A 23,132-nucleotide genomic window follows, 5' to 3' on the forward strand; every position below is an offset into this window, starting at 1 on the left:
GAACTCATGCTGCAGTGGCTGCAGATTGCTACCAGGGAGGCCCCGAACCTGTTTAGCTTCTGACAAGGAGTCCCAGTCCATTCAGTGGTGTGCATGGGGGGGAGGGGGGCACACAAACTCCAGCACAGGGCCCTGGGACAACCAGCCATGCGCAGTGTCACGGGCCATCAACCTCACACCAGATGCAAAAACCAAGGCAGACGAAGAGCTAAAATGATGAAACTCTTACAAGGGAACACGAGGGAAAGGCCGCGGCTCCTTAGGCAGACACCAAAAACACAAGCTATGTGGAAAAACACAATAAAATGGACTTTGGTCCAAACTAAATCCTTTTATTTCAAAGGGACCGTCAAAGTGCAAAAGCAACTTGAACAGGCGAGAATACCTGCCTGTCACCTGACGGGTGTTTCCAGAACCCTCACAAGCTCAGGGAGATGAGGAACCTGATGAAATGGGCAATAAAGGCTGCATTCACCACAGGTGAAAGGCAGAAACGATCGCGACCAGCAGCCGGCGTGTGGGTGAGCAAGGTGTGCTGTGGCCAACAGTGGGGAAGAGGAGCGGCTGGGAAGAGGAGCGGCGTGCTCACGGGCGCCTCCCCCGAGGAGCCAGACTCGGGAGCGGGTGCTGTGCGAGCTCTAGAGGCGAGTGACAGCCTGGGGGAGGCCGGCAGCTGGTTGGGGCTGGGGCTGACTGCTGACGGGGCCCGGGTTTCTTTCGTCAGGAAAATGCTCTGGAATTAGTGATAAGTTACCCACCTCTCTCTCTGTGTGCATGTGTCTCTAGCTCCCTCTCACAAACACACACCCACACGCCACTGACTGTACACTTCAGAGTGATGAGATCTGTACAGGTCAACGGTATCTCAAAAACAAAACCAAAAACCCCAAGGTCGAAACCCTGCCCAGGTAGTTTCCTCCCCGCAGCTGACAGGAAGGTGGGCGGGGGTGGGCTGCGGCTCCTCCCTCGGCACAGCAGCCAGCACCGGTGAGGCCGGCCTGGTTTCCCGGAGAGGCTGGAGCCCAGATTTCGGAGGGGGAATGACCCCCCACTTTCGCCTATTGCTGTGCGGTCTGTGGCCACGGGGGTCTCACCTTGAAGGCACTGGAGGGCTAAGGTCCAGGGAGGGTGAGGGGCGAGAAGGGCCTGGCCTCAAGGACGGACGGGGAAAAGGGCAGCTGCCGAGTCCCGAAGCAGCCTGGGCGGCAGGAACACCCAGCGAGGCCGCCACAGGCGCCGGAGAGCAGGGCAGCTGGCCCGGGGGAGCCCTGCTGCCCAGCCCCAGCCCTGGGCCGCGGTGCCACCTGCGTGTCCATCAGGCAAGACGACCTGGGTGGAGGGTACTTTACCTCACAGCCCCAATCACCCTGCCCCTGCCAAAGGCTGCAGCCGCGAGAGGCCGTGACGGGGGAATCTAGGGCCTGCAAGTCTGTTCCTCCTGCTCACCTGGGGACCCCCCACGTCCTCTACCTTCCTCCCTCACACTGGGGGAAGAGGCAGGGAAGGGTCGGGTCCTCAGGGCGTGGGCTCGCGGTCCACGGGAAGGCTGTGTGGGCATGTCCGGCAGAGCCCACGCAGGGTGTGAGGCAGCCGACCACGTCGGGGACACGCCACCCCTGGCCACCCTTCCCCTGAACAAAGTGGTGCAGAGGCAGGACCCTTCCTGCTCTGGCCACTGAGCCCAAGGCCGTGCCACCCCGCAGGGACTAACGTCCACACCACCAGGCACCGGCAATCGCCGGCCGGCACGTACTACGGTCACACCGAGAGCCACCGCCAGGGGGCGGACAGCTGCGGGGCTGAGGTAAGGAGCGTCCCAGGCTGGCCAGCCTCCCGGAGCAGTCCCGGCCCTGCGGCCAGCCCCATCAGCGCTCAGCGGTGGGACGAGGCTTTTCCGATGTCAGCGTGCCCGGCCTTGGGGGTCCACTCGCAGCACTCGGCCAGCAGGCCAGGGGTCAGCGGTCGGAAGTGGGGGGCCAGGCTTTCTGGACGTCGGCGTGCATGGCTTGGGGGAGCCACTCGCAGTACTCAGCCAGCAGGTCTGGGGAGAGGCGGTGGTGGTGGTTGACCTGGCCGCCAGCGGCTGCAGGGCAGATCCTTCCGCCAGCCCTGGGTGACCGGTGGGCCCGTCACTCCCACCCCCTCGGCCATGGAGGCATCTTGGTCAACTCACATTTGGGGTTTTTCTTCCAGGCAGCCAGCATGGCATCTTGGTTGTCAGCCTTCTCGGCTGCCAGGGCTCTCAGGAGACTCTCCGTCCTGGGCTGTAGCCTGCAGGGGACCAAGGTCTTGGGGCCTCAGGCTGTTCAGCACTGGCCACTGCAGGCCTGGGGCAAAAAGTCTCCCTCCATCTGCACTGTCTTCTTGCCTCTGCTCCCTGGGCACCTTGCACACAGGCAGCCCTGGCACATGCTGCACACTCCTTCTGGAGCCTTCCTCAATGTCTGCCCACCTCGCCTCTGGCTCTCCCTGACCAGCCCCACCTGACGCCACATCCCCAGTGTCCTGCTTTGGCCCTGCAGGGCCCTGTCACCACCGCCAACCATACTAGCTACTCCGTTTGGGGGTTTCCCTGGGCCTGAACGGGGTCCAGGGTCATGCATGATTTCGGGCAGAGCAGATGTGACCATCCACAGGGGTGGGGTGAGGGGCAGTGTTAGGGTGCTGGTCTGGTGCCTGCCTCAGGCCTCTGTACCAGCAGGGGCACTAGCCTCAAAGGGGAGGCGTCTCTGTGGGGCTGGGTCACGGCAGAAAGGTGACAAAGGCGGGGTGGGGACAGGTAGAGGCAGGTTCTGGGGGTGGGCCTTTCTCGCTGGAGTAACCTCAGGGCTCAGGTGTGTGGCTGCCTTCTGTTGACACCTAGCAGCTTTCTGGAGTTGACAGTGTACCCCCAAACCACCTCAGATGTACCCTTACGTGGACGGCGCCTGAAGCGGCCACGGCCACCAGGAGCCTTCAGAGGGAGATGGCCCTGCCCACACCTTGGCCTTGAACCTCTGGCCTCCAGGACTGTCAGAGAGTAACTTTCTGTGGTCTGAAGTCACAAGGTCGGTCTTTCCATCGGTGGCCCCGGGACACCAGCACCACCCTCACACCTGCCCGCCCACGGCGCCCGGGGCAGTACCTGGCCCACGTCTTGAGCATGGTGCTGGGCCTGGACAGCAAGCAGCCCTGGAAGGCAGCCAGCCTGCGGAAGACCTGAGGAACAGAGGAGGGTCTCAGGCTCCCTGCGAACCCCATGTCTGAGAGGAGGGGCCAAAGGGAGCCACTGGCCGCCACCCACCTGTCCTTCCAGCAGGAACCGGGCAAAGTGTTTGTAGCGATCGATGCCCTCTGGAAAGTCCACCTGGGCCGCGGGGAGGGGCCAGCCGACGCGGTCTGAGGGCAAGAGGCAGTGAGCGGCGCAGGGATGGAGCCCCCGAGGCCCACTGAAGGGGCAGAGCCGCCGCATGGACACACACATGCACGCACACACTCACACACACGCACGCCTAGGCCAGAGGACGGGTGTCTGCAGGGCCCAAGGCCGCAGGAATCCAACTCACAGAAGATGCTGGGCCGGTGGCACAGCACCCGCCCCTTCTCGGGGCAGTAGATGGGTGGGGGCTCCTCTAGGGGCTTCTCGAACTGGCAGTAAGAAGGCAGCAGCACCGGGATCCACTGGATCTCCACGGCCGAGAGGCCTGGGGCCGGGGAGAAGGTCTGGGCGTCAGGGGGTGCGCCACCACCAGGGGCCTCAGGCTCCCCGAGGTCCCAGGCAGCGACACCCCGCACCCGGCCACGCTGCTACCTTTCATGTACATCTTGGTGGTCTCCACGATTTCCTGGTAGACCACAAACTCGGGGAGCTCTCTGAAAAGGACGGAGCTGGGGTGGATGAAGACGGGGTCATCGAGGAGCGGCGTCTGTGGAGGGAGGCGCAGCACAGGAGAAGTCAGCCCCCTCGGCTGTGCACAGAGCGTCCGGGCGGTCACTGGGCAGCGTGCAGGACGGGGGCGGGGGCAGCGCCTGGCCCGTGAACCCCAGACATGTGACGCTGAGTGACAGCCAGACACTGGCCGGTTCACAGAAGGAGATCTGAGATCGGCGAGGACAGAGCGGACTCAAGGGGCAGGCGATGGGGGGAAATAGGGGGTTTTCTTCCGGGGTGATGGAACGCCCAGCAAAGCTGTGATGAGCAGCCCTGTCCTGGGGACGCGCCGAGAAGGGCCGGGACTGTGCGACTCACATCCGAGCACGGCTGGGGCAGAGCTGGTGCCCCCAGAAGTTGTGCTCTGTACACCCCGCCCCGGTCCCGGGCAGGCAGGCCCAACAGCTCCCCAGGAACCCTGCTGCCTGTCCCCAGGCTGGTGTCCTGAGGTGCCCCGCGCCCAGGCCAGTGGGACAGATGACAACAGGGGGAGGTTGGGGAGAGGAGCCCAGGGCCCAAAGCCAGCCAGGCCCCCACCCCGCCAGTGTCCAACCTTGTAGGCGTTCCTCCACTTTTCGTCCAGCAGCTCCTCGCTCTGGACCCTGCGGGCCAGATGGTCGCCCAGGCCGGCTGTCACAATCTGCCGCAGGTAGGTCACCTGGCTCTCAGAAGGCGGCTGCATCTTGGGGTCCACGAAGAGCCCAGCCTCTGGGCACACGGCGTTGACTGCGGGGACAGCCAAGCGTGAGGACGGTGGCGGCTGTGCCGGCTGGGGGGCTGGCTCCGTCCCCACCTTCCAGAAGGCCCTCGCCACGCTCGGTGAGCCGCGGCCTCAGGCTTCTGCTGCCGGGGCCTCTCCCCAATAGACCCCCCTCCTCCATGGGCGACAGGGCATGCTGCCAAGAGGTGGCCACCCACACGCTCCCAGGGTGGACAAGGGACTCAGGTCGGGCCTGTGGTGCAAGGACGGGGCTGCTGGCCAGGACTTCTGGAAAGCCCACCCTGTCCCTGCTCCCGCGCAGAAAGCTGATGGTAAAGCACCAACTAACTGCCTTCCCGGCCAGCAGAGGCCTGAAGGGGAGCTGCGTGCTGCGGCGGGCAATGCAGGAGGGACCCCTGCTGCTGCTGGGCTCCTCTCACTGGGGGAGCAGGCCAGGGTGCATGGCCGCCGCTCCCAGGGTGCAGTGGTCCAGCGTGGGGCCGACCAATGTGCTGTGGCTGGTCTGGAGGCCGGGCCCAGGGCCGGGACAGCAGCACAGGACAGGGACACACTAACGCCGTGTGTCGGGGACAGCAGCAAGCCGCGGGGCACTGGGCCTGGCGCAGATCCCAGCACCCTCTGCCTGGAGCAGCCACCCCAGAGGGACCCAGGAAGTGTCAGGGCCTCTCAGGAGGTAAGAACAGAGGGATATTTCTCTCCCCATATTCCTGGGACCGCTGCTGGCAGGAAAGCCAGGCATGTCAGGCCCTGTGTGAAATCCGGGGCGGGGTGCCATCTCCATAGAGGGGAGGCTGAGCTCTGGGACCGCTTGGAGGGACGCTGGACACAGCTGCCTTGGGGGGCGGGCGGCAGAAAGCCAGAGGGGAGGCGCAGGGCCAGAAGGAAGGCGGGAAAGACGGAACCTTCTGTTCCAATGCTTGCAGGTAAAGCTCCTCTGCCTTCCCACAAAACATCCAGGAGAGATTAAAGAGAGAGGAGGAGAAATGGGGAGGGCAGGTGCTGGGGACAGGACACCGAGGGGCCGTCGCCCGGCACCTACTGGGATCCCCGGCTCATCCCGCTCTCACGCGGCCTCAGTCAGGGACAAAGAAGCCAGCTCAGAGCACCGGAGGGAAGCAGGGACCACGCCACGCCGCCCCCCCAACCCGGAAGCACGGGAGCCCCAGGATGAGGCAGGGGCCGTGGGTGACAAGGGACAGGCCTGGCGACAGCAAGGCCCAGGCAGGCTGGCAGGAGCGCCGTGACCACACCTGCCGTCTCTGCCCCGACAGGCCCACGGGAGCTGCAGACGGAGGCTGGAGGGACCGGGAGGACCGTGACGTGACGCAGCTCAAGACCAGTTGAACCAGAAGGGGGCAGCGAGTCAGGGTCTCTGCAGGCACCCGGGGGCCAGGGCAGTAGGGTGGGGGTGTGTGTGGGGGGAGGGAAGGGGTGGGGGCTGGGGGGCTTACCCGCGGTGGTGAGCTGGCCGCGCAGTCTCCGGATCTCCAGCATGGCCTTGTACCGCAGCCCGTTGGCCTCGCAGAACTGGGGCGAGCAGCCGGCGTACTCGCAGGCCCCCACGGCACCTGGGGGCGGAGAGGAACACTCACCTCTGCCCCCACGCGCCCTCCCGGGGGGCCCGCCCGGCACGCACCTAGCAGCACCATGATGTCCCCGAGCTTCAGGGACGCGCCCGGCCCTGCCCAGACCCTCTTCATCTGGGCCACCCGGGCGCGCCGGCCCTTCAGCTGGGCGAGCTCCTGGTCGCTGGCGGCCGGCCTGCAATGGACGGACCCCGGTTACTGCCCTGCCCGGCTGCCGCGAGGCCCCAGGGGTGGGGACGCGCTTTCTAATCCCCAAAGCTGAGACGCAGTCAGGGAGAAAGCAGTGGGCTGAGGAGCGACATGTGCCATCACGGTGTCCCCACTGAGCGCCCGCACTGCCCGACCTGGCAGCTCCGACCCCACCGGCCACGCAGAGCAACCCTCCTGTGCCAGAGCGCACTCGCGCCACCTCAGGCCAGTCCGAGCCCCAGGGCAGCATGGAGACGTGGCTCAACCGTGGCCCAGGCGCCCAGGCAGGGACGGTGAGCTGGCGCACGACGTCAGGCTGGGCAGCACCTGGAGTCCGTGTGAGCTGACCCCCGCGCCGCAGTAACGCCCTAGCACGCCCCTAGGAGGGGAGGGGGATGCCCCCGCTAAGCTGCGCGCTCAGGACGGGTGGAGGGCGACGTAGGCAGGCGGGCTCCCCAGAGCGGGTGCCGTCAGGGCGGCCGGAGTCCCCAAAGACAGGGCTCTGTGGTGCGGCTCACGCAGAGCGACATTAGTCAGGACGACACAACGTGGCGCAGTCCTCGCACAGGAGGACGCGGGGGAAGAAAGCGACGACGCGCCGGAGGCAGAACAATCATGTACCAGCAGGCCCGGCGGAGCCAAGGGAGCTCCAAGGGTGAGGGCCACTGACAAGGGGTCTGGGGGCAGGAAAGACAGTGGGGGGGGGGGGTCCAGCACACAGACTCTGCAGGACTCAGGTGGCTCCCCCAGGCCATCCAGTGAGCAGGGGCTCCCCCAGGCCAGGCCCATGAGTGTCCAGCCCGACTCCACCTGTCCAGCTCCTCGAACAGCTCCCGGACAGTCATGGCGGCCACGATGGTGATGGCGTAGGGCAGGCAGCCGTGCTGCCGGCTCAGTGCCAGCATCTTGGCGTAGCGTGGCGCCACAGGGAAGGTGGCCATGGTCCTGCCCAGTGCGGTGATGGGGCTGCTCAGCCGGGACTTCTGCAGCTGCTTCACCCTGGAGCACGGGGGGTCCAGGAGGTGGCGTTAGCCCAGGACTGCGGTGCCCGGGGAAGGGACTGGCTCTCCACCCCCACCTCCGCCCTGCCCGACCCACCGGTCTGGTCGTGGGGGCATCTGCAGGGCACCCAGCGCCACCAGCAGCTCCTCGGCAGCAATGAGGGCCTCCACAGAGGGAGGGGTCGGGAAGGGGAAGTTGATGACCTGGAAGACGGGAGGGCGTGAGTCCCACACGGAGGAGGCCGTGACCACAGGCCAGCCTGGCAGGAGGACGGGGCTCTGCCAGAGTAAATGGAGCAAACGTGGCCGGACAAGGGGGGACAGGGACGACGGCCCCGGAGAAGAGACAGCGGACAGCAAGAGCTCAAGCACGCAGGCTGAACCACGGATCACGCACGCAGCTGGTGCCCCACGAGGGACCGGGACCCGGCATGAAGGAGTGGCGCCCCGGTCCCTGCTCCCACACTGAGCCTGGGCACACGATGCTGAGAGCAGCTGGACCTGCAGGGCGCAGCGCAACTCCGTAAGCGTGAAGTGCCCGGAAAGACAAATGCATGCCAAGTGGACTGGTGGCTGCCGGGGCCCAGAAGGCGCGGCGGGAGTGGCTGCTCGTGGGGTGGTTGTCGCCGGGTGTGGAGTCTCCATGTGCCTGGGACCAACCCTCCTGGAGCAGGCGACAGGTGGGCCACCTCAGAGGGAGACGTGGGCTTGAGGGCACTGCCAGCACCCCCATCCCGAGGCCTGGTGGGAGGGCCTCAGCGAGCCTGGCTTCTGGCCCAGGCAGCCATCCTGGGTGCTCCAGGGGTGCAGCGCTGGCAAGCGGGACCCTGGGTGACTGAGGGGCTTTGGCCACTGTAATGTCCTTTCGGAGCCAGGCTGCTGGGCAGGGGTCCTGGACGCAGCCCCAGGAGCCCAGCAGGCAGACAGGACACAGGAGCCCAGCGGGGTGGGGCAGGACCGGGGCCGCACAGACCTTTTCGATGTTGAGAGCTTTCATCTGCAGGATCAAGTCTTCCACGGGCCTCCGGGTGATCTCAGGAGGAGGAAACTGCTCGAAGTCTCCGAAAACCGCCGAGGAGTAGAGCCTGGCAGAGAGCAGTGTGCTCAGCGCTGGTGGCAGAGCACAGACACCAGGGAGTCCTGCTCGGCACAGCGGGCACGGCCGCCTCCCCCGTGCGGGGGTGATGCCACAGCTGCTCGCAGGGGCGAGGACTGACCAAAGTGAAGGGCAGGCACCACCTGGAGCAAGGCCTGGCACACAGCCAGGGCAAATGTTAACTAGCTCTTCCTTTCCAGTTTTCTCAATTTTCCTTTTTTGGCAATTTTGAACAACATTAGGAAAATGAGTTACAAAACCATAAAAAACAACAGGGCACAGACTGAGAAAAAACATTTGCCCGTGGCACATCTGACAAAGATCTATTTTCCCAAATGTATAAAGAATTTTTGTATCTTGTGTCCTCAGCACTATGAAGCTATCAGCAGCCACTGCAGCACGAGTTCAAACCCCGGCCAGGGAGCTGACCCTCATGGAGCAGCAGACCTCTCCTGTCCCCCCGCTGCTCCCCTCCGCAGTGGATTTCAGTAGATCCGCCTGTTCTGCTCCCCACTCTGCCTCTGGTGGATCCTCACCCACCCACACATCTGGCCTGCACCCCGGCTCTTGCATAGATAAATCAATCTTAAAAAAAAGAAATTTCTTACATCGAGACAACCCGACTAAAGGGAAGGAGAAGGCGGGAACAGACATTCCCCACAGCTCCCACGGAAGGCCAGGACCCAGCAACGGTGCTCCCTGCCCTCGCCCAGTGGACGCACCACCTGCCCCCGCAAAGAGGCCACGACTTCAAAAAAGAAAAGTAACAGGCATGAAGCGGCTGGAGAAACGCGACCCTGGCCACGCGACACGCTGCGGTCGCTGCGGAGAAGACTCGGTCTCCCCGCGGGTGACACGCAGGGGCCCATGATGACCCAGAGGTTCCGACACTTGAGGACGCGCTTGCCGGGGGCGTCCATGGCAGCACTGCTCACGAGGGGCACAGGGACGCCACCGAGTGCCTGCCCGCGGGAGGACTGTGGTCCCCTCACACGGTGACGGCACAGGGCTCGGCCTGAAGGGGAGTGAGGTGCTGAGCCAGGCCACACCACAATGCACCCCAAACACAACCCCGAGCAAGAGGCCAGACTGGATGCGAACTGCCAGGGGGTCGAGTGCGAGCGGAGCCGCAGGACCCCGGGATCACAACACACCCGCGCAACTGCTCCTGAGAGTGGGGAACTTCCCGGCACGGGGATGCCATCTTCCCATGGTTGCTGACGGAAAACCAGCGAGCCAAGAGCGGGGCCTGGCCGCAGGTGAGGTCTGGAAGCCGAGTGCAGAGGACACAGTGGACACAGGCCCAAGGCCCCTGAGGAGGAAGCTGGGGCCCACCTGTAGCAGTGGCCAGGCTCTGTGCGGCCGGCACGGCCTGCACGCTGATCAGCCGAGGCCTGGGAGACCCAGGTGATGCGGAAGGACGACACGCCGGTGACACGGTCGTAGAAGCGCTTCTTGACCTTCCCGCAGTCCACCACGTACTTGATGCCCGGGATGGTGAGGGACGTCTCGGCCACGTTGGTGGCCACCACGCACAGCCGAGTCCCCTCTGGGGGAGGCTTGAAGACCTGGCAGCAAGGAAGCACGAGCGTCAGGTGAGAATTCAGGGGCAGAGGTGCAGGAGCGAGGTCAGGCAAGGTCCCCACTGGGAAGCAGACGGGTGGGCAAGGCCAGCTGCCCACTCCTGGCCCCCGTCGCCGTGTCCCAAGCAGGGCAGCAAGTCCATTTTCCAAGCGGGAGGCCCCAGTACTCTCCTAAAACTCTGGGGTTGGAGATCAAACAGCTCCTGGGTAAGACGGCCACGGCCTGCCCACCCCGCACCCCCAGGACCCACCCCACTAGCCGTCACCTGTGCCTGCTTCTCAGGCGCCAGCAAGGAGTAGAGGGGGAGCACGTGCAGGGGGAGCGAGGCATCCAGCTGCTCACCTGCAAGGAAGCAGAGGCTGCTGGCACCCCAAACGCTCAGGGGCAGGGATCAGCACTGGCAGCCCCCACTCCTATCAGAGGACTCTGTGCCACCTGGCCGTCTGCCAGGGGTTCCAGCCACAGGACCAGCACAACCGGCAGCAGAGCCAAGGCTCCCCACCTACTGTCCTGACCCTGGTCGGATGCCCTCCAGGCTTCTCCTCCCGGGAAGTCCGGCCAAGGGCCCATCACTATTCGGGGGCAAGCTTGGGTGAGCAAGCTCAGGGGAACCCTCCTGCTGGTGGTGAGTCTGTGGGGTGGGTGGTCACCCCCATTGCAGACAACACCACAAATACTGAAAGCCAGGTCCACACTGCGCAGGGGCTCGGGAAAAGGCGGGAGGCACACGGCCAGACACCCAGCTCTCTGGCCCCCACCCCGCAGGAGCAGGACGGTGGGGTCACACTCCCTGACCAGGAGCCCGCGAGGGTGGGCAACAGTCTAGGCCTGCACCAGGGCCTGGCGCACAGCGGGGACGCAGCGCAGTGCTGACTCAGGATCCGCAGGCACATGCGTGCGGAGGCCCTGCCGGGTCCCACCTCTGTCTGCCCCGTCGTCCCCCAGGTCCAGATCCAGGTCGGAGCCCAGGGCCTCCTCCTCATCCATTTCCGCCTCCCTGTCCTCTTCGCCCACTGGCAGCACCGAGTAACTGTCCAAACTGATATGGGGCAATGTCTAGGGAAACAAGACGTGAGGGGCAGGGCTGCAGGTGGAGACCAGCATCCAGGACAGGGGTATCGGGGACAGAGGCACAGGCCCTCTGTGTCCACACCCCAGCACCAGCTCCAGACACACAGTCCCATCCCCTCATCTAACTACCAGGGTTAACGCGGTGACAGTCCCAGAGCTGCCCCGGGGGACCTCCCACACTAAAGAACGCTGACCACGGCCCGGCCATCATCACGCGGGAAAAGGGTCCATACCGCACGCCTCATGCAGACGCTGTGGGCAAGCAGGCCCGGAGACCGGCCTGCCCCGCCCTGCCCACGCGCCAGTCCTTCAGCAAGAACCAAGAGGATCTGTGCCCCCATCTGTCTCCTCCCAGGAAATCCCTGCAGGTGCTTCCAGAAGCTTCCCCCAGCCCGCGGCTTCAGGAACCTTGACTGTTTCAAATTCCAACCCACCCCAAGGCCCTGAAGCAGCCGCACAACGGAACCCCCATGGCAGGAACGTCCCTGCTGCCACCAGCAGCCCCAGGTGGCCACGGGGCACCTGAGAAATGTCTGACGTCACCGGGGGACTGAACCTTAACTTGATCTCATTGAAGCTAAACGCACGAGGCGCCCCGGGGCTGACTCTCCCACGGCCCACCTACCGCCGCCTGCGCCTTCTTGGCCCGCGTCCTCGACTTCTTAAACTTGCGCATCCCCTCGGCTGAGTCCTTCTGCTCGTCCTTCTCTGGGAGGAGATGCACAGGTCAGGGGGATGGCGTCATGGGCTGTCCTTCATCATGGGTGACCCTTCACCGGGGACAGGAGGGCAGGCCCAGGAGCAGACCGGGGAAGTTGCCAAGGCCCAGGGTTGAACCCCACCCCCGGCCACCTCTGGGGAGGACTCCAGGGGGAGGCCTGCGTGGTACCTGGCAGCCGGGCCCTGGCGTGTGGGAAGGCTCTCCGCAGCCTGCGGCACAGTGCGTGCACCTCCGCCTGCCCTGTCAGGAACACCAGGATGCCGCCTGCCAAGAGGAAGGGCTGTGTTACCCCTCCAGGTGCTCAGCGAGCGGCATTTGCACCATCCACCGCCAAGCCCCGCCACGAGCCAGATGGCAGGACAGCCGGACAGGACAGCAAGACAGAGGGTGACAGCGGCCACCCCAGGCCTGGGACACCACCCCCGGGAGCTAGACAGTTACCCCCTGACCAGCAGGTCCATTCCTGGGAATGAACAACAGGCAGGGGACCCCTAGAGAACCTGCAGGCTGTGTTCACAGCGGCCCTAGTCACCACGGGTCCACCCACGGGCGTCGGGGGAGCAGGATGGGCCTGTTCAGGCCACAGGACAGGCCACCAGAACAGGCATGACGCCGGCCACCTGCACCCACGTGGTGACCCCAGGGACACGGTGCTGAGGGAGCCAGACACAGGGCCGTGAGCTGTCCGACCCTTCACGGCTCGCTCACAGCAGAGAAGCCCCCGCCAGGAAGCAGACAGATGGCTGACAGGGCTGAGGGGGACAACGGGGAGCCCAGTGTCGCCGAAGGAGGCGTCTGAACAGCGACGGGAAAGCAGGGAGAGGAAGCAGGACGGGAGGGGCCCAGGGACGAAACCCTGGAGGCGGCCAGAGTGGAGCAGGTCAGGCACCCGCACACCCGGGAACCCGGCAGAGCCGAGGCTGGGGCCCCCAGGAGACAGGCCAAGGGACGCCACCCGCACGTGCCCAGGCTCGACGGGGAAGCCCGGTGTCCCGGCCGGGGCCTGACCTGCCGGCAGCAGGCGGTGGATCTTGCAGACCTTCCGGAAGCACTCGCTGCTGTAGTCTTCCAGGGGCGTCCGCTTGTTAAAATGCACCGTCACCGGGAACTGCCGGGACTCGACCTGTGGGGGAGGCACAGGTTGGGGGGCGTGAGCCCAGGCGCGCCCCTCCCCTCTCCCGACTTTCCGGCAGGGAGCCCTCCATGATCCTTCCCTCCCTCCGTGATCCCTCGCCCTGTCCTGGCCGCCCCATCCTGGCCCTCGGGCGGGGCGTTACCTTGATGACGGGGGGCGGCTGGGCGAAGAGCCGCTGGTTCTGGGTGAAGTCCTCCACCCGCAGCGTGGCCGACATGATGAGCAGCTTCAGCGGCAGCTGTCTCTGTGGGGTGGGAGGTGGTGACCTGGGTTCCCCTCGAGCCCCGCCCCTCAGCCTCCTTTCTGGCTGGGGCTCTCTGGAAAGGGCGAGTGGGCGGCAGGTTCTGCTTGTAAAGGGAGCCCGGAAAACCCCCGGGTCAGGCTCTGCACAAGGACGGAGGCAGGCAGGCGGGGCCTGGGCCCACCCAGTGCTAACGGCAGGCACAGGGCCCAGGCGCGCTGTGGGGTGGACCCACCTGGGCCTGGGGCCCGGGAGACCATGCTCCCAACAGCCGGGCCATTGGATGTGGGGGCGCCCGACCCCCACGCACGCCCACCTTCGCCCGCAGACACACGATGCGGGACAGGAGTCCGATGAGGATGTCGGTGTACACGCTGCGCTCGTGGGCCTCGTCGATGATCACCACCGAGTACTTCAGCAGCAGGAAGTCCTGGGGTGGTTGGGGGGTGAGGCCCGCCAGCCCCTCTTGAGCCACCCAGGGTCACTCTGTCCCCTCAAATTCTCACCCCGGCAACCCCTTGGGTAGCTGGAATAGGTCCTGGGGCACCAGGTGTCTGACCTCCCCCCGGCTCAGGGTCATGTATAACACAGGGCCAACAGCGCCCACCTCACGGGTCAGGGTGCAGTTTCACTGACAACCGCAAAGCACACAGCATGGGGCCCGGGCGAAGGTGCCAGAGCGAGAGGCAGCAACTACTCCCTAGAGCGGAGCTCTCACTCTTCCTCTGAGGAAGGAGAGGCGGGCAGGAGAAGGAAACTTGCAATGGGTGGGGATCCAGGGGGGTCGGCCAGCACAGGTTGCACAGAAAGGGGCCAAAACCATAGCAGGTGGCCAGTGAGGAGGAAGCGCGGGGCTCACACACAAGTCGTGATGAAAACAAGCTCCCGGCGAAGGAGCACCCCCAGGCATTGTGCTCGCCGGCCTCAAGCTACATACAACTTGTTTCAAAACAGTTATGTGCAACCTGCACCAGACTGCAGAAGGGTTCAGAGAGGTTAAGCAACCGGCCAAGGTCACACAGCAGCACCATGATACCCTGGCCGACCACTGGCACCTACGGACATTTGCTCGCATCCAGGGCGTCGGCCTCGCTCCTGGTCCCACAAGCCCAGATCTTGCCCAGAGATAAGATGAGCAACCAACCTTCTGGATTTCCTTGAGCAACACACCATCAGTCATGAACTTGATTCTGGTCTCTTCCGTCACATTTCCTTCGTAGCGGATCTGGTAGGAGACGACCCTGCAGGGACAGGCTGGGCTCAGGGCGGGCCAGGCCTCCAGAGGCAGCTGCAGGGCTGCATCCAGGGTTGTTCCCGGGGAGGGGCAGCAAGGGAAGCCTGGCCCCACCAGGCAGGTGGCCCGAGAGCAGGGCACCCCGACTCCTCTGAGGGCCAGAAGCCTGCCCCACCTGCTCTCCTGCTCCAGAACCCCAGCCTCCAACTGCTAAGCAGGGCAGGCAGGCCCACGAGGACGACGGCCAGGGGCAGCAAGCCAAGTGCCAGGGCTGATTAGGAGACAGCCAGGGACAGCCGAGCCAGCCTGGAGTCACGGACACGAGGAGGCTACTGCGATCGTGCGCCAAGGAAACTTTATCTTAACGAAAGTGCTGTTTCAGAGCTGCAGTGCGAACTGCAGGTGCGGTGACACGGCCTCTGGCACCTGCCTCTGAATGAGGGGATGGGTGTGCTGCAGAGGAGGGAGGCTGGCCAGGCCTCGACCATGACCAAGACGCCAGCATGGGTACGTGGGGCGCACCGTGTGAGCCTTGCCACTCCTGTGTGTGCTTGAAACTGTCACGATAAGTGAAGAAACGCGCAGAAGCAAAGCACGGCCTCTCTCACGCTCTTATTTCCAACATCCACTAGTAACCGGGGCGGGACAGACAGAGGAGGGACGTCACGCCGCCACTTGAAGACTCAGCCAAGGAAGAGCATGGACACGTGGTTGTGCAGAGAAGCCTCCAGGACACACAGGAAACATGCAGTGGTGGCTGCAGCCAGAAAGGGGAGCAGGGGCACCTTGTCCCCTCAACGTGCACACAGATCGAGCCTCCCAGACTACACGTCAGCCACGGGGGCCACGCGCAGGTGCCTCCTGTTGCGCTCACCACCACGTATCCCAAAGCATGGACGGCCTGGCCCACGCAGGCGCTGCTCACAAATCCCTGATGGCAGCAGGGACAGACGAACAGAGCAGCCTCTCACTCTGGGCTCAGACCACAGTGCACGTGCTCCTGGCCCCGCCAGACCCGAGCGCAATGGTCCGGCCACGGCCGCCCGCTTTGTTCCCGGCCATCCACGATCGCTGCAGCCTTGTTGCCAGGAGAGCCTTTTCCTCTGGGAACCCCAAGGCTCAGAGGACCCGGGTGACGCTATGGACTGATCACTGACCACCTGCTGCTCTGCCCGGCCCCCAACCGGGAAGGGCTGTCTGCCCTTCGGCCCCCTGTGATGTGACCCTGAGGGGGTGCGGACACCGCGCTGTTCCACTCCCCCTGGACAGCCCAGCAGCCCCGCCCGAGCCCCGCCCATGAGGCAGAATCCTCACCGCTGAGACAAGTTCATCTCCTTGGCCACTCGCTGGGACATGGCTACGGCGGCGACTCGGCGGGGCTCCGTGATGCCAATGATGCTGTCCCCACTGGGGGAGAGAGAACGCAATGCGTCAGCTGGGGCTCCAGGTCGGGGCGCCCCGCACAGAGGTAGCCATTGCCCGGGTAAGGCGGCAGGCCAGGCGCCCCTGGTCACTGAACAGCAAGAGGGGAAACCAGGGCTGTCCTGGGGGACACAGGGATCAAAAACGCCAATGGGGGGACCTCCCTGGTGGTGCAAGGAGTTAAGCACCGCACTATGAAGCAATCCGCAGCCTCCCAGCATGAGTTCGACTCCCGGCCGGCCAGGGAGCAACCCACATGGCGAAGCAGACCTCTCCTGTCTCCCCGCTGCTCCCCTCAGCAGTGGATTTCATTCTGTCTCCCTGTTCTGCTCCCCGCTTTGTATCTGGCGAATCCTCTCACCTCCCCCCAACATGTCTGGCCTGTACCCCAGCTCTTGTATGCGTAAATATTTAAAAAAAAAAACACACCAACAGGGGGACACCGGCACCCCAGTAAACCCCTAGTTCCGCACATGGGAACTGAAGGGGGCACTCTGCACAGTCACTACTGTCACCCCTGACTGCGCCATACCTCAACTTCCCCACCTCACAGCCCAGAGATGCCACACAGCTCACCCAAAGCCACGCGACACGGGAGGGCTGCACCAGGACCGCGTTCGAAAAGACCTGGGCCCACACCTCCATCCGAGGGACCCGCAGAGCGCCCCACGCCAGCCCTCACCTGCTGTAGCCTGCTTCATAGAGAAACTGGGGCACCTGCGTGGTCTTCCCACTGCCGGTCTCCCCACACACGATGACAACGGGGTGCTCAGCCACCGCCTCCATGATCACTTGCTCTTCAGAGAGAATTGGGAGCTTCAGTCGTTCTTCCTGGCAAGAGAAGGAACTGGTGCTCAGAGAACGGGGAGGGAGGCGCCCCTCTACAGGGGCAAAGCGGGTAAGGGGAGCCTACTGACACCAAGCAAGACTAGGCAGGGGGGGCCTGGTTTACAGGTGACAGCAGTGTCCTCGGGGACGGCTGGGGGTGCAGAGGGGCCTGGAGACGTGGGAACTCCCCATGGGCGCGGGGTGTCCACACCCATGAACCCTGGCGAGGCCCTGCCCCTCAGCAGCAGCTCCCAGAGCGCCCATCCTGCCCGGGAAAGCAGCACGCTTTGCGCACGTGAGTCTGTACACACTGCAGGAGGAGCCTCACAAAATGTTGCTCTCGCTGTGCACACGCGACATGCTCGTCCTTAAAGTTGTTTTCACACTATCTTTTTCATTGTTAGGATGAAAAACACGCCCTTCGCCTCACGGCCCGCAGCTGGCCACGACCAGGAGTAGGAGTAGGCAAATGCTGCCCGGAGGAACCCCCGAATGCGAGCCAGGGGAGGGGCAAGGATGCACTAAGACACTAAGACAACCCGATGCCCGCAACAACAGTTTCTTCCCTGAGGCAGTGAAAAAAAAACAAAAAATGGACCTCGGCTCCAGGCGGCAGCACGGACAAAGCTCAGGCCCATCAAGGTGACTGACAAAAAAGCAAAACTGCAGAAGGAAAAAAGGCACAAAGCCAGGGACACAGTGCAGCGACACCTCCTCCAGGCAGGCCTCCGTGGGAGAATCTCGGAGCGGTGGGTGCCAGGCCTGGTGGAGCGGAACCCCATCCCTGCACTGGCCTGGGGCCTGGGCTATGGCGTCACGGGGAAGTGACCTCAGGGCAAGGGCCAGTGCACACTGGGGCAGTCAGGAGACGAGCTTGCCCTGCGTGTCCCCACAGCTCCAGCGACAACCTTATGAAATGATCTTTACCCTTATCTGGGACGATGAGCTGACAGTTTCTATTTTTTCATTTAAAGAGGAGCCACTCACATCCCTGTTTCAACGCTCACCCTCATCACAAGCACCCCAGTGGCAAACCTGCATCTCAGGGGAGCGGTTCACAGGGACGAAGATGGCGGGCTTTGCAGGGGGCCTGGCCAGGGTGGAAGATGCTTCCGGAGCGGCTGGAGGAATAGCAGGGGTCCCAGATGGAGCTGGCTGAGTGCTGGGCACTGGGCTCTCGCCGGTGGCCTCTGGAGGCACACCGGCCACTACTGTGCCTGCACCAGCCTCCTCTGGCTCGACGCCTGGGGCCTCATCCTCAAGTTCAGACTCTGCCGAGCAATCAGACTCCTCTTCCTCCTCTGAATCCTGACGACAGCGCTTCCGGTGGGCCCCACTGAGGCTGCTGATCCTCTCTGGATCCTGGGCTATGACTTCATGGGACTTCCTGCTGGGAGAGCAAGGCATCAGGAATGGAGTCCGGCTGGGCCAGCAGACCCCACCCTGCTCAACAATGGTCAGAGGCTGGGACTCAGAGGCCACGCCCACTCCTACCCCAGGGCCTTTGCACACGCTGTCCCTGCTTCCCACATGACTTGAATGTCACCCTTCAGGGAGACCTTCCCTGACTGCGCAGCCTGAAACCCCTTTCTGGACGCTCTCCATTCTCTTACCCTGCTTTATTTTCCACTTACAGCTCGCCAGCCCTAAATATCTAAGTTTTTTGTTTGACTATCAAGCAAGGCCCCTTAAAGTTTCTTCCTTATGTTAAAGATTTTTTATTTATTTGTGCATAGAAGAACTGGGGTGTAGGCCAGAGGTGCAGGGGAGCGGTAAGAGGAGTCACCAGAGACAAAGTGGGGAGCAGAGGGCGAGACAGGAGAGGTCGGCTGCACCGTGTGGGTCAGCTCCCTGGCCGGGGATCGAGCTCAGGCCGCAGCGGCTGGTGATAGCTTGATAGCGCTGAGACTGTAAGCCCTGAGCCACCAGGGAAGCCCCAGAACTAGGTTTCTTAAGGGAAGGGATTTAATTTTTGCAAACTGTTGCATCCCTAGGGATTAGAGAACCTGTAAGGAGTCATTAAATGCATAGTAAATGCTTATAGGCACCAGCCTGGGATCACTGTACGAGGAGACCAGGCTGAGTTGAAGAGCAGGGTGGAGGCCGTGGGGGCAGGGGCATAGAGGCTCCACCTAAGGGCCAGAGTTTAACCAGTCAAGACCAGGAGGGAACCTGGATTTTAACGTGATTTTTCCTAATTCTTATAAGTTGGCTATTACTGAATAGCATCTCCCCCAAAGTCATGTCTGCTGGGGACTCGGAACGTGCCCTTCAATGAAGTAGGTCTTTGCAGGTGAGGACCAGTGACTGGTCTCCTGGGAAGAGCAAGCAGAGCCCTCGACAGAAAGGAGAGGGCCCCGGAAGGCAGGGACACTCGGATGAAGGTCTGCAAGCCAGGGACACCTGGGATGGCTGGCGAGCACCAGGACGAGGAAGGGTCAGCCCAGCAGACGCCCTGACTCGAGAGCCATGAGGTTACATTTCTGCTGTTGGAAGCTGCCACTGGCACTGGTTTGCTCCCACGGCCCCAAGGGCAATGCCTTCCCTGACCCAAACTCAGCTGCTCCCGCCAATCCTGGCCACCGGGGCAATGATGTCTGGGCAGGAGGTCGGTGGACTCACGCTCTGGAGTGGTACATGCGGTGCCCGGTGCCCAGTCTGGACGTGGTATAGAAGAGCTTCATCTCATCGTCCGAAACCTGGACTTCGCTCAATTTCTGTAGCATCTCTGCTCGCTGGGGAGGAAGACAAGTGTCACACTCGGCATCAAGACGCCTTCCCCGGAAGGGCAGTGACACTGCATCAGGTCTCAGCACTGCTAACACCGCCACCTTTCTACAGTGAAGCTGCACTGCAGCAGTGTTCTTCTGCCAAGACACGGAGGGCGTGGGGTGGCTTCCGACCCCACGGAGTCAAGGTTGGGTAAGCAGCGCTGCAGACTGCTGACTGCCCAGATGCCCGTCCACACAGACCACTGAAGGCACACAGCAGGGCCCAGGGGTGTACTATGACCCTCCCAGCCACTGTTACCTGGGCTGGGGGCAGCTCCATGCCTGATGGGACGTGGTCCCTAAACAGCTTGAGGAGCAGCATATGGGGGTGAGCAATGGGTTCACAACAGGCAAGAGAAGAGAGCCAGGCAGAGAACAGTGGGGCAGAGCACCGCACAGAATGTATACAAAGGGCACACGCATCGGAGGTGGTTCTCCCTGGGTGAGGGCCGCAGGCCAGGCTGCCTCCTGTGAACGCCACAGCCCCATCATGACCTTGCCAAGGGGTCAAGTGGGGAGCCCATGAGGCCTCTGGGTCTGGCTTTCTCAGGCTCTGAACCCCAACAATTAAAGCTGGACAATCTGCTGTGGGGCATTGTTGGCTGCTTCAGCCCATGAGCTGCTTGTAGGGCCCCCAATTCGTCACGACTACAGATGTCCCCAGGCATGGCCAAATACTCCCCTTGGGTGGGGGTGGGGGTACACCCACCCCAGTTGAAAATCACTGCCCCAGATCCAAGTTCTAATTCACAGGAAATTCAGAGGACAAAGGAATGAATTGAACCGCACCACAGAAAGAAAATTCTTAAAAGCCCAGACTCTGAGAAACTATGAGACAATCCAATTTCTTCAACAAATTACACAGGGGAAAAAAGAGATGGGGTGGGGTCTACCCATGAAACTACTGGAAATTTGACCATTTACAGGATATTCGATATTTTCAAAAAGTCTAGGTGTGCTAACAGTATTGTGGTTATTTAAAAACAGTCCTCGTCTACTGATTTAGGGACGAAATGCTTGTGCAGTAGGTTGAATGACGGTCCCCAACAGGTTTGTCCACGTTCCAGAACGTGTGACCCTGCTTGGAGACAGTAAGGTAAAAGACACAGAGGCAATGGCTCTGTGGTGTGGAGGTTGGCATGGGAGGGATGCCCGGGGTACCAGGAGTGGGAAGAGGCAGGAGGGGCTCCACTGGAGCCTCCTGAAGGAGTGTGGTCTGGCCATACCTTGATTTCAGACTTCTGGAACATGGCCTCATCTGATTTCAGACACCCAGAAGTGCCAGAGAATCAATTTTGTTGTTTTAAGTCACCCAGCTCGTGGTCATTTGTTGGGGCAGCCCCAGGAAACTAATACTTTGACAGGTGACCTGGACTCGGTCCCAGGGGAAGAAGGGACCAGTGGTGGGGACCCCAGGCGACCAGGGTGGTCATTCTTGGAAGTGGTGACAGGGACAGGAGTTCACTACCCTCTTAGCCACACTTCTGTGTTTGAATTTTACATTACAACACCCTTTCCCTGAAAATATTTAAGGAAAAAAGACTGAAATTTACCAGATTAAAATAAACATAAAATGTTCGGGGAAACAAAGCAAGCACATTGACGGGCGATTCCCTCATTAACACACATTGAGCCCCACTAAACCTGGGCCCCCTGCAGACTGATGAAGGCCCAGGCAGCCGGCCCCAGGAGGGGCTCAAGGTTTTGGAGCCCCTGGTTACCCGTGGGTATTTGGATTTAAATTCATGAAAACTAAATCATACTTAAAAACTAAGGCCTGAGTCACATGGTTACATTTCATGTGCGTGACAGCCACAGGTGAAGTGGCTACTGTTCTGGATTGTGTAGACACAGAACATGCCCTAAGTTCCAGAAAGTTGCACTGGAGAATCCTGCTACAGAGACCCAGAGGGCAAGGGGTTGGGGAACAGACTGTCCAGCTCTCCCCACCCTGGGGAGCTGGACTGAGTGCGTACCTGGCTCTTTTTCTCCTTCTGTTCTAAGATTTTCTGCAGCACTTTCCGCTCTTTCTTGGTCAGAGGCTTCTTCTCCTTCTTGGACAAGGGGGGGGCTTTGGTCTTCTTCTTCTTCTTCCCCGGCAGCACCAGCGCATTGCTCGCATCGACTCCTTTCAGCGTGGCCTCATCTGGAAAGACATTCTGGCCTGATCCAGGGTCCGCAAATCACGGAGAGCAGCCACCTTATTGCTGAGTCCTCTGGGGTGGCCACCCAGTGTGAGCCTCTGGAGCCCCCAAGGGCCACCTTCATGATAGTCTGGGTGGGGGAGGAGGGAAGTATAGATCACAAGTAACCAGAGTAATTTCAGACCGGGAGACACCCAATAGTGTTTCCCTGGGGTGTGTGGGAGGAGATATGCCTGTCCCCTCGGAAGAGATATGCCTGTCCCCTCTACTTGGATCTCCAACCAACTCCCAAACCAAGCTCTGGGTCTCACCCAAAACTGACTGCCCCTACTTTCCTCAGGGGTTGAGCTGGCTTGAGAGTCACTCTTGACATCTCCTTGTTCTTGTGCAGCCAGCCACCAAATCCTATCAGCTCCATCTCCAAAACATGTTCTGAATCCAACCACTTCTCACCTCCACTGAGACCTCCCTGATCTAGACTTCAGCTCTTGTCCAAATTAGTGTACTAAGCAGCCTCTTAAGTGATCCCGGTTCTACTTTTGCCATCCATTGCTTTCCCCAACACAGCAGCCACAGTGATGCCATTAAAACATAAATCCAGCGGCATCCCAACTCTGCCGTAAATCCCCCCAAAGCCTGTGTAACTCACAAGGGCCCCCACTTTTTCTCTTACCTCCAATCAGTCATTCCGAGCACCTTCAGGTCTTAACTCAAATACATGCTTCCCCAGTGTGACCGTCCCATATTTCCATGGAACCCACAGCCCATCCCATGCTGACCTGCTTCAACTCCTTAGTATTTCCTTATAGTCACACAACATTTGTTTTATGTGTTTAACACATTTATCTTTGCTTGTTTTCTCCCAGGCGCATCTAAGCTGAGCAGGACAGAGATTGTTTTTGAAATGTCCTGTTATGTCTCCTAGAATGGTGCCAGGCACACAGTAGGCGCTCCTATTACCAGGGCAGCACTGAGCAGAAATGTCAAGCAGCCTGCAGCTGACCAAGACACGGAAACGGGTGGAACTGCCCCCATGTCCACGCTATTACAGGAGGGCTGGGGCCTAAGGACAGAAATCCAGGGTCGTGTCCCAGACAATTACAAGCAGCGTGTCATTGTCGCCCCTCCTCCGGGCCGGCCGCCCGAGAGGGGGTTCTCCCCGGTCCCCCTACTCTCGTCAAGGGGGACACAGTGCCGACGGCCCCCCGGCCCCAGTGCCCCGCCGTGGCCGAGAGGCCGCTGACCCCTCCCCCGACACCCGGCCCCCGTCCGGGACGCCTCACCCTCTAGTTCCAGTCGCACGGGGGGCGGCTCGGGGGGGCCCTTCGAGGGGCCGGGGGCCGCCTGCTGGCGCCCCCTGACGTTATACCGCCGGCGCAGCTTCCCCATGGCACCAGGGCCCGGCAGGCAGCACCAGCAGCGCACCCCGAAACCCAGCCCACGTGGGCTCCCAAACCACCCGCTCCTGCCGGGAGACT

The 23,132-nt window shown here is 62.2% G+C and overlaps 1 protein-coding gene across 2 annotated transcripts; it reads right to left on the bottom strand.

Moving 5' to 3' along the window:
- Nucleotides 1-311: 311 nt before the first annotated feature.
- On the bottom strand, nucleotides 312-23,117 carry DHX37 (DEAH-box helicase 37). Of its 2 annotated transcripts, XM_037511320.2 has the most exons (27): nucleotides 22,938-23,117; nucleotides 21,487-21,656; nucleotides 19,362-19,474; nucleotides 17,775-18,126; nucleotides 16,594-16,742; nucleotides 15,804-15,896; nucleotides 14,400-14,496; nucleotides 13,572-13,685; nucleotides 13,157-13,258; nucleotides 12,888-13,002; nucleotides 12,048-12,143; nucleotides 11,784-11,866; nucleotides 11,008-11,143; nucleotides 10,353-10,429; nucleotides 9,839-10,071; nucleotides 8,381-8,492; nucleotides 7,505-7,611; nucleotides 7,217-7,405; nucleotides 6,268-6,392; nucleotides 6,083-6,199; nucleotides 4,464-4,636; nucleotides 3,791-3,905; nucleotides 3,546-3,683; nucleotides 3,284-3,378; nucleotides 3,125-3,198; nucleotides 2,174-2,271; nucleotides 312-2,041 (listed from the first exon to the last, which is right to left on the bottom strand). In XM_037511320.2, exons 1-27 carry the CDS (start codon nucleotides 23,041-23,043, stop codon nucleotides 1,956-1,958), a joined length of 3,465 nt encoding a protein of 1,154 aa, XP_037367217.1. In that variant the 5' UTR covers nucleotides 23,044-23,117; the 3' UTR covers nucleotides 312-1,955. The 2 variants fall into 2 exon arrangements, with proteins under 2 accessions (XP_037367217.1, XP_054551405.1); XM_054695430.1 differs by lacking the exon at nucleotides 13,572-13,685.
- Between the last annotated feature and the right edge of the window lie 15 nt (nucleotides 23,118-23,132).

Source organism: Talpa occidentalis, unplaced genomic scaffold (genome assembly GCF_014898055.3).
Source record: "Talpa occidentalis isolate TD23 unplaced genomic scaffold, MPIMG_talOcc4v2.1 talOcc4.14, whole genome shotgun sequence".
Lineage (NCBI taxonomy): Eukaryota > Metazoa > Chordata > Mammalia > Eulipotyphla > Talpidae > Talpa > Talpa occidentalis.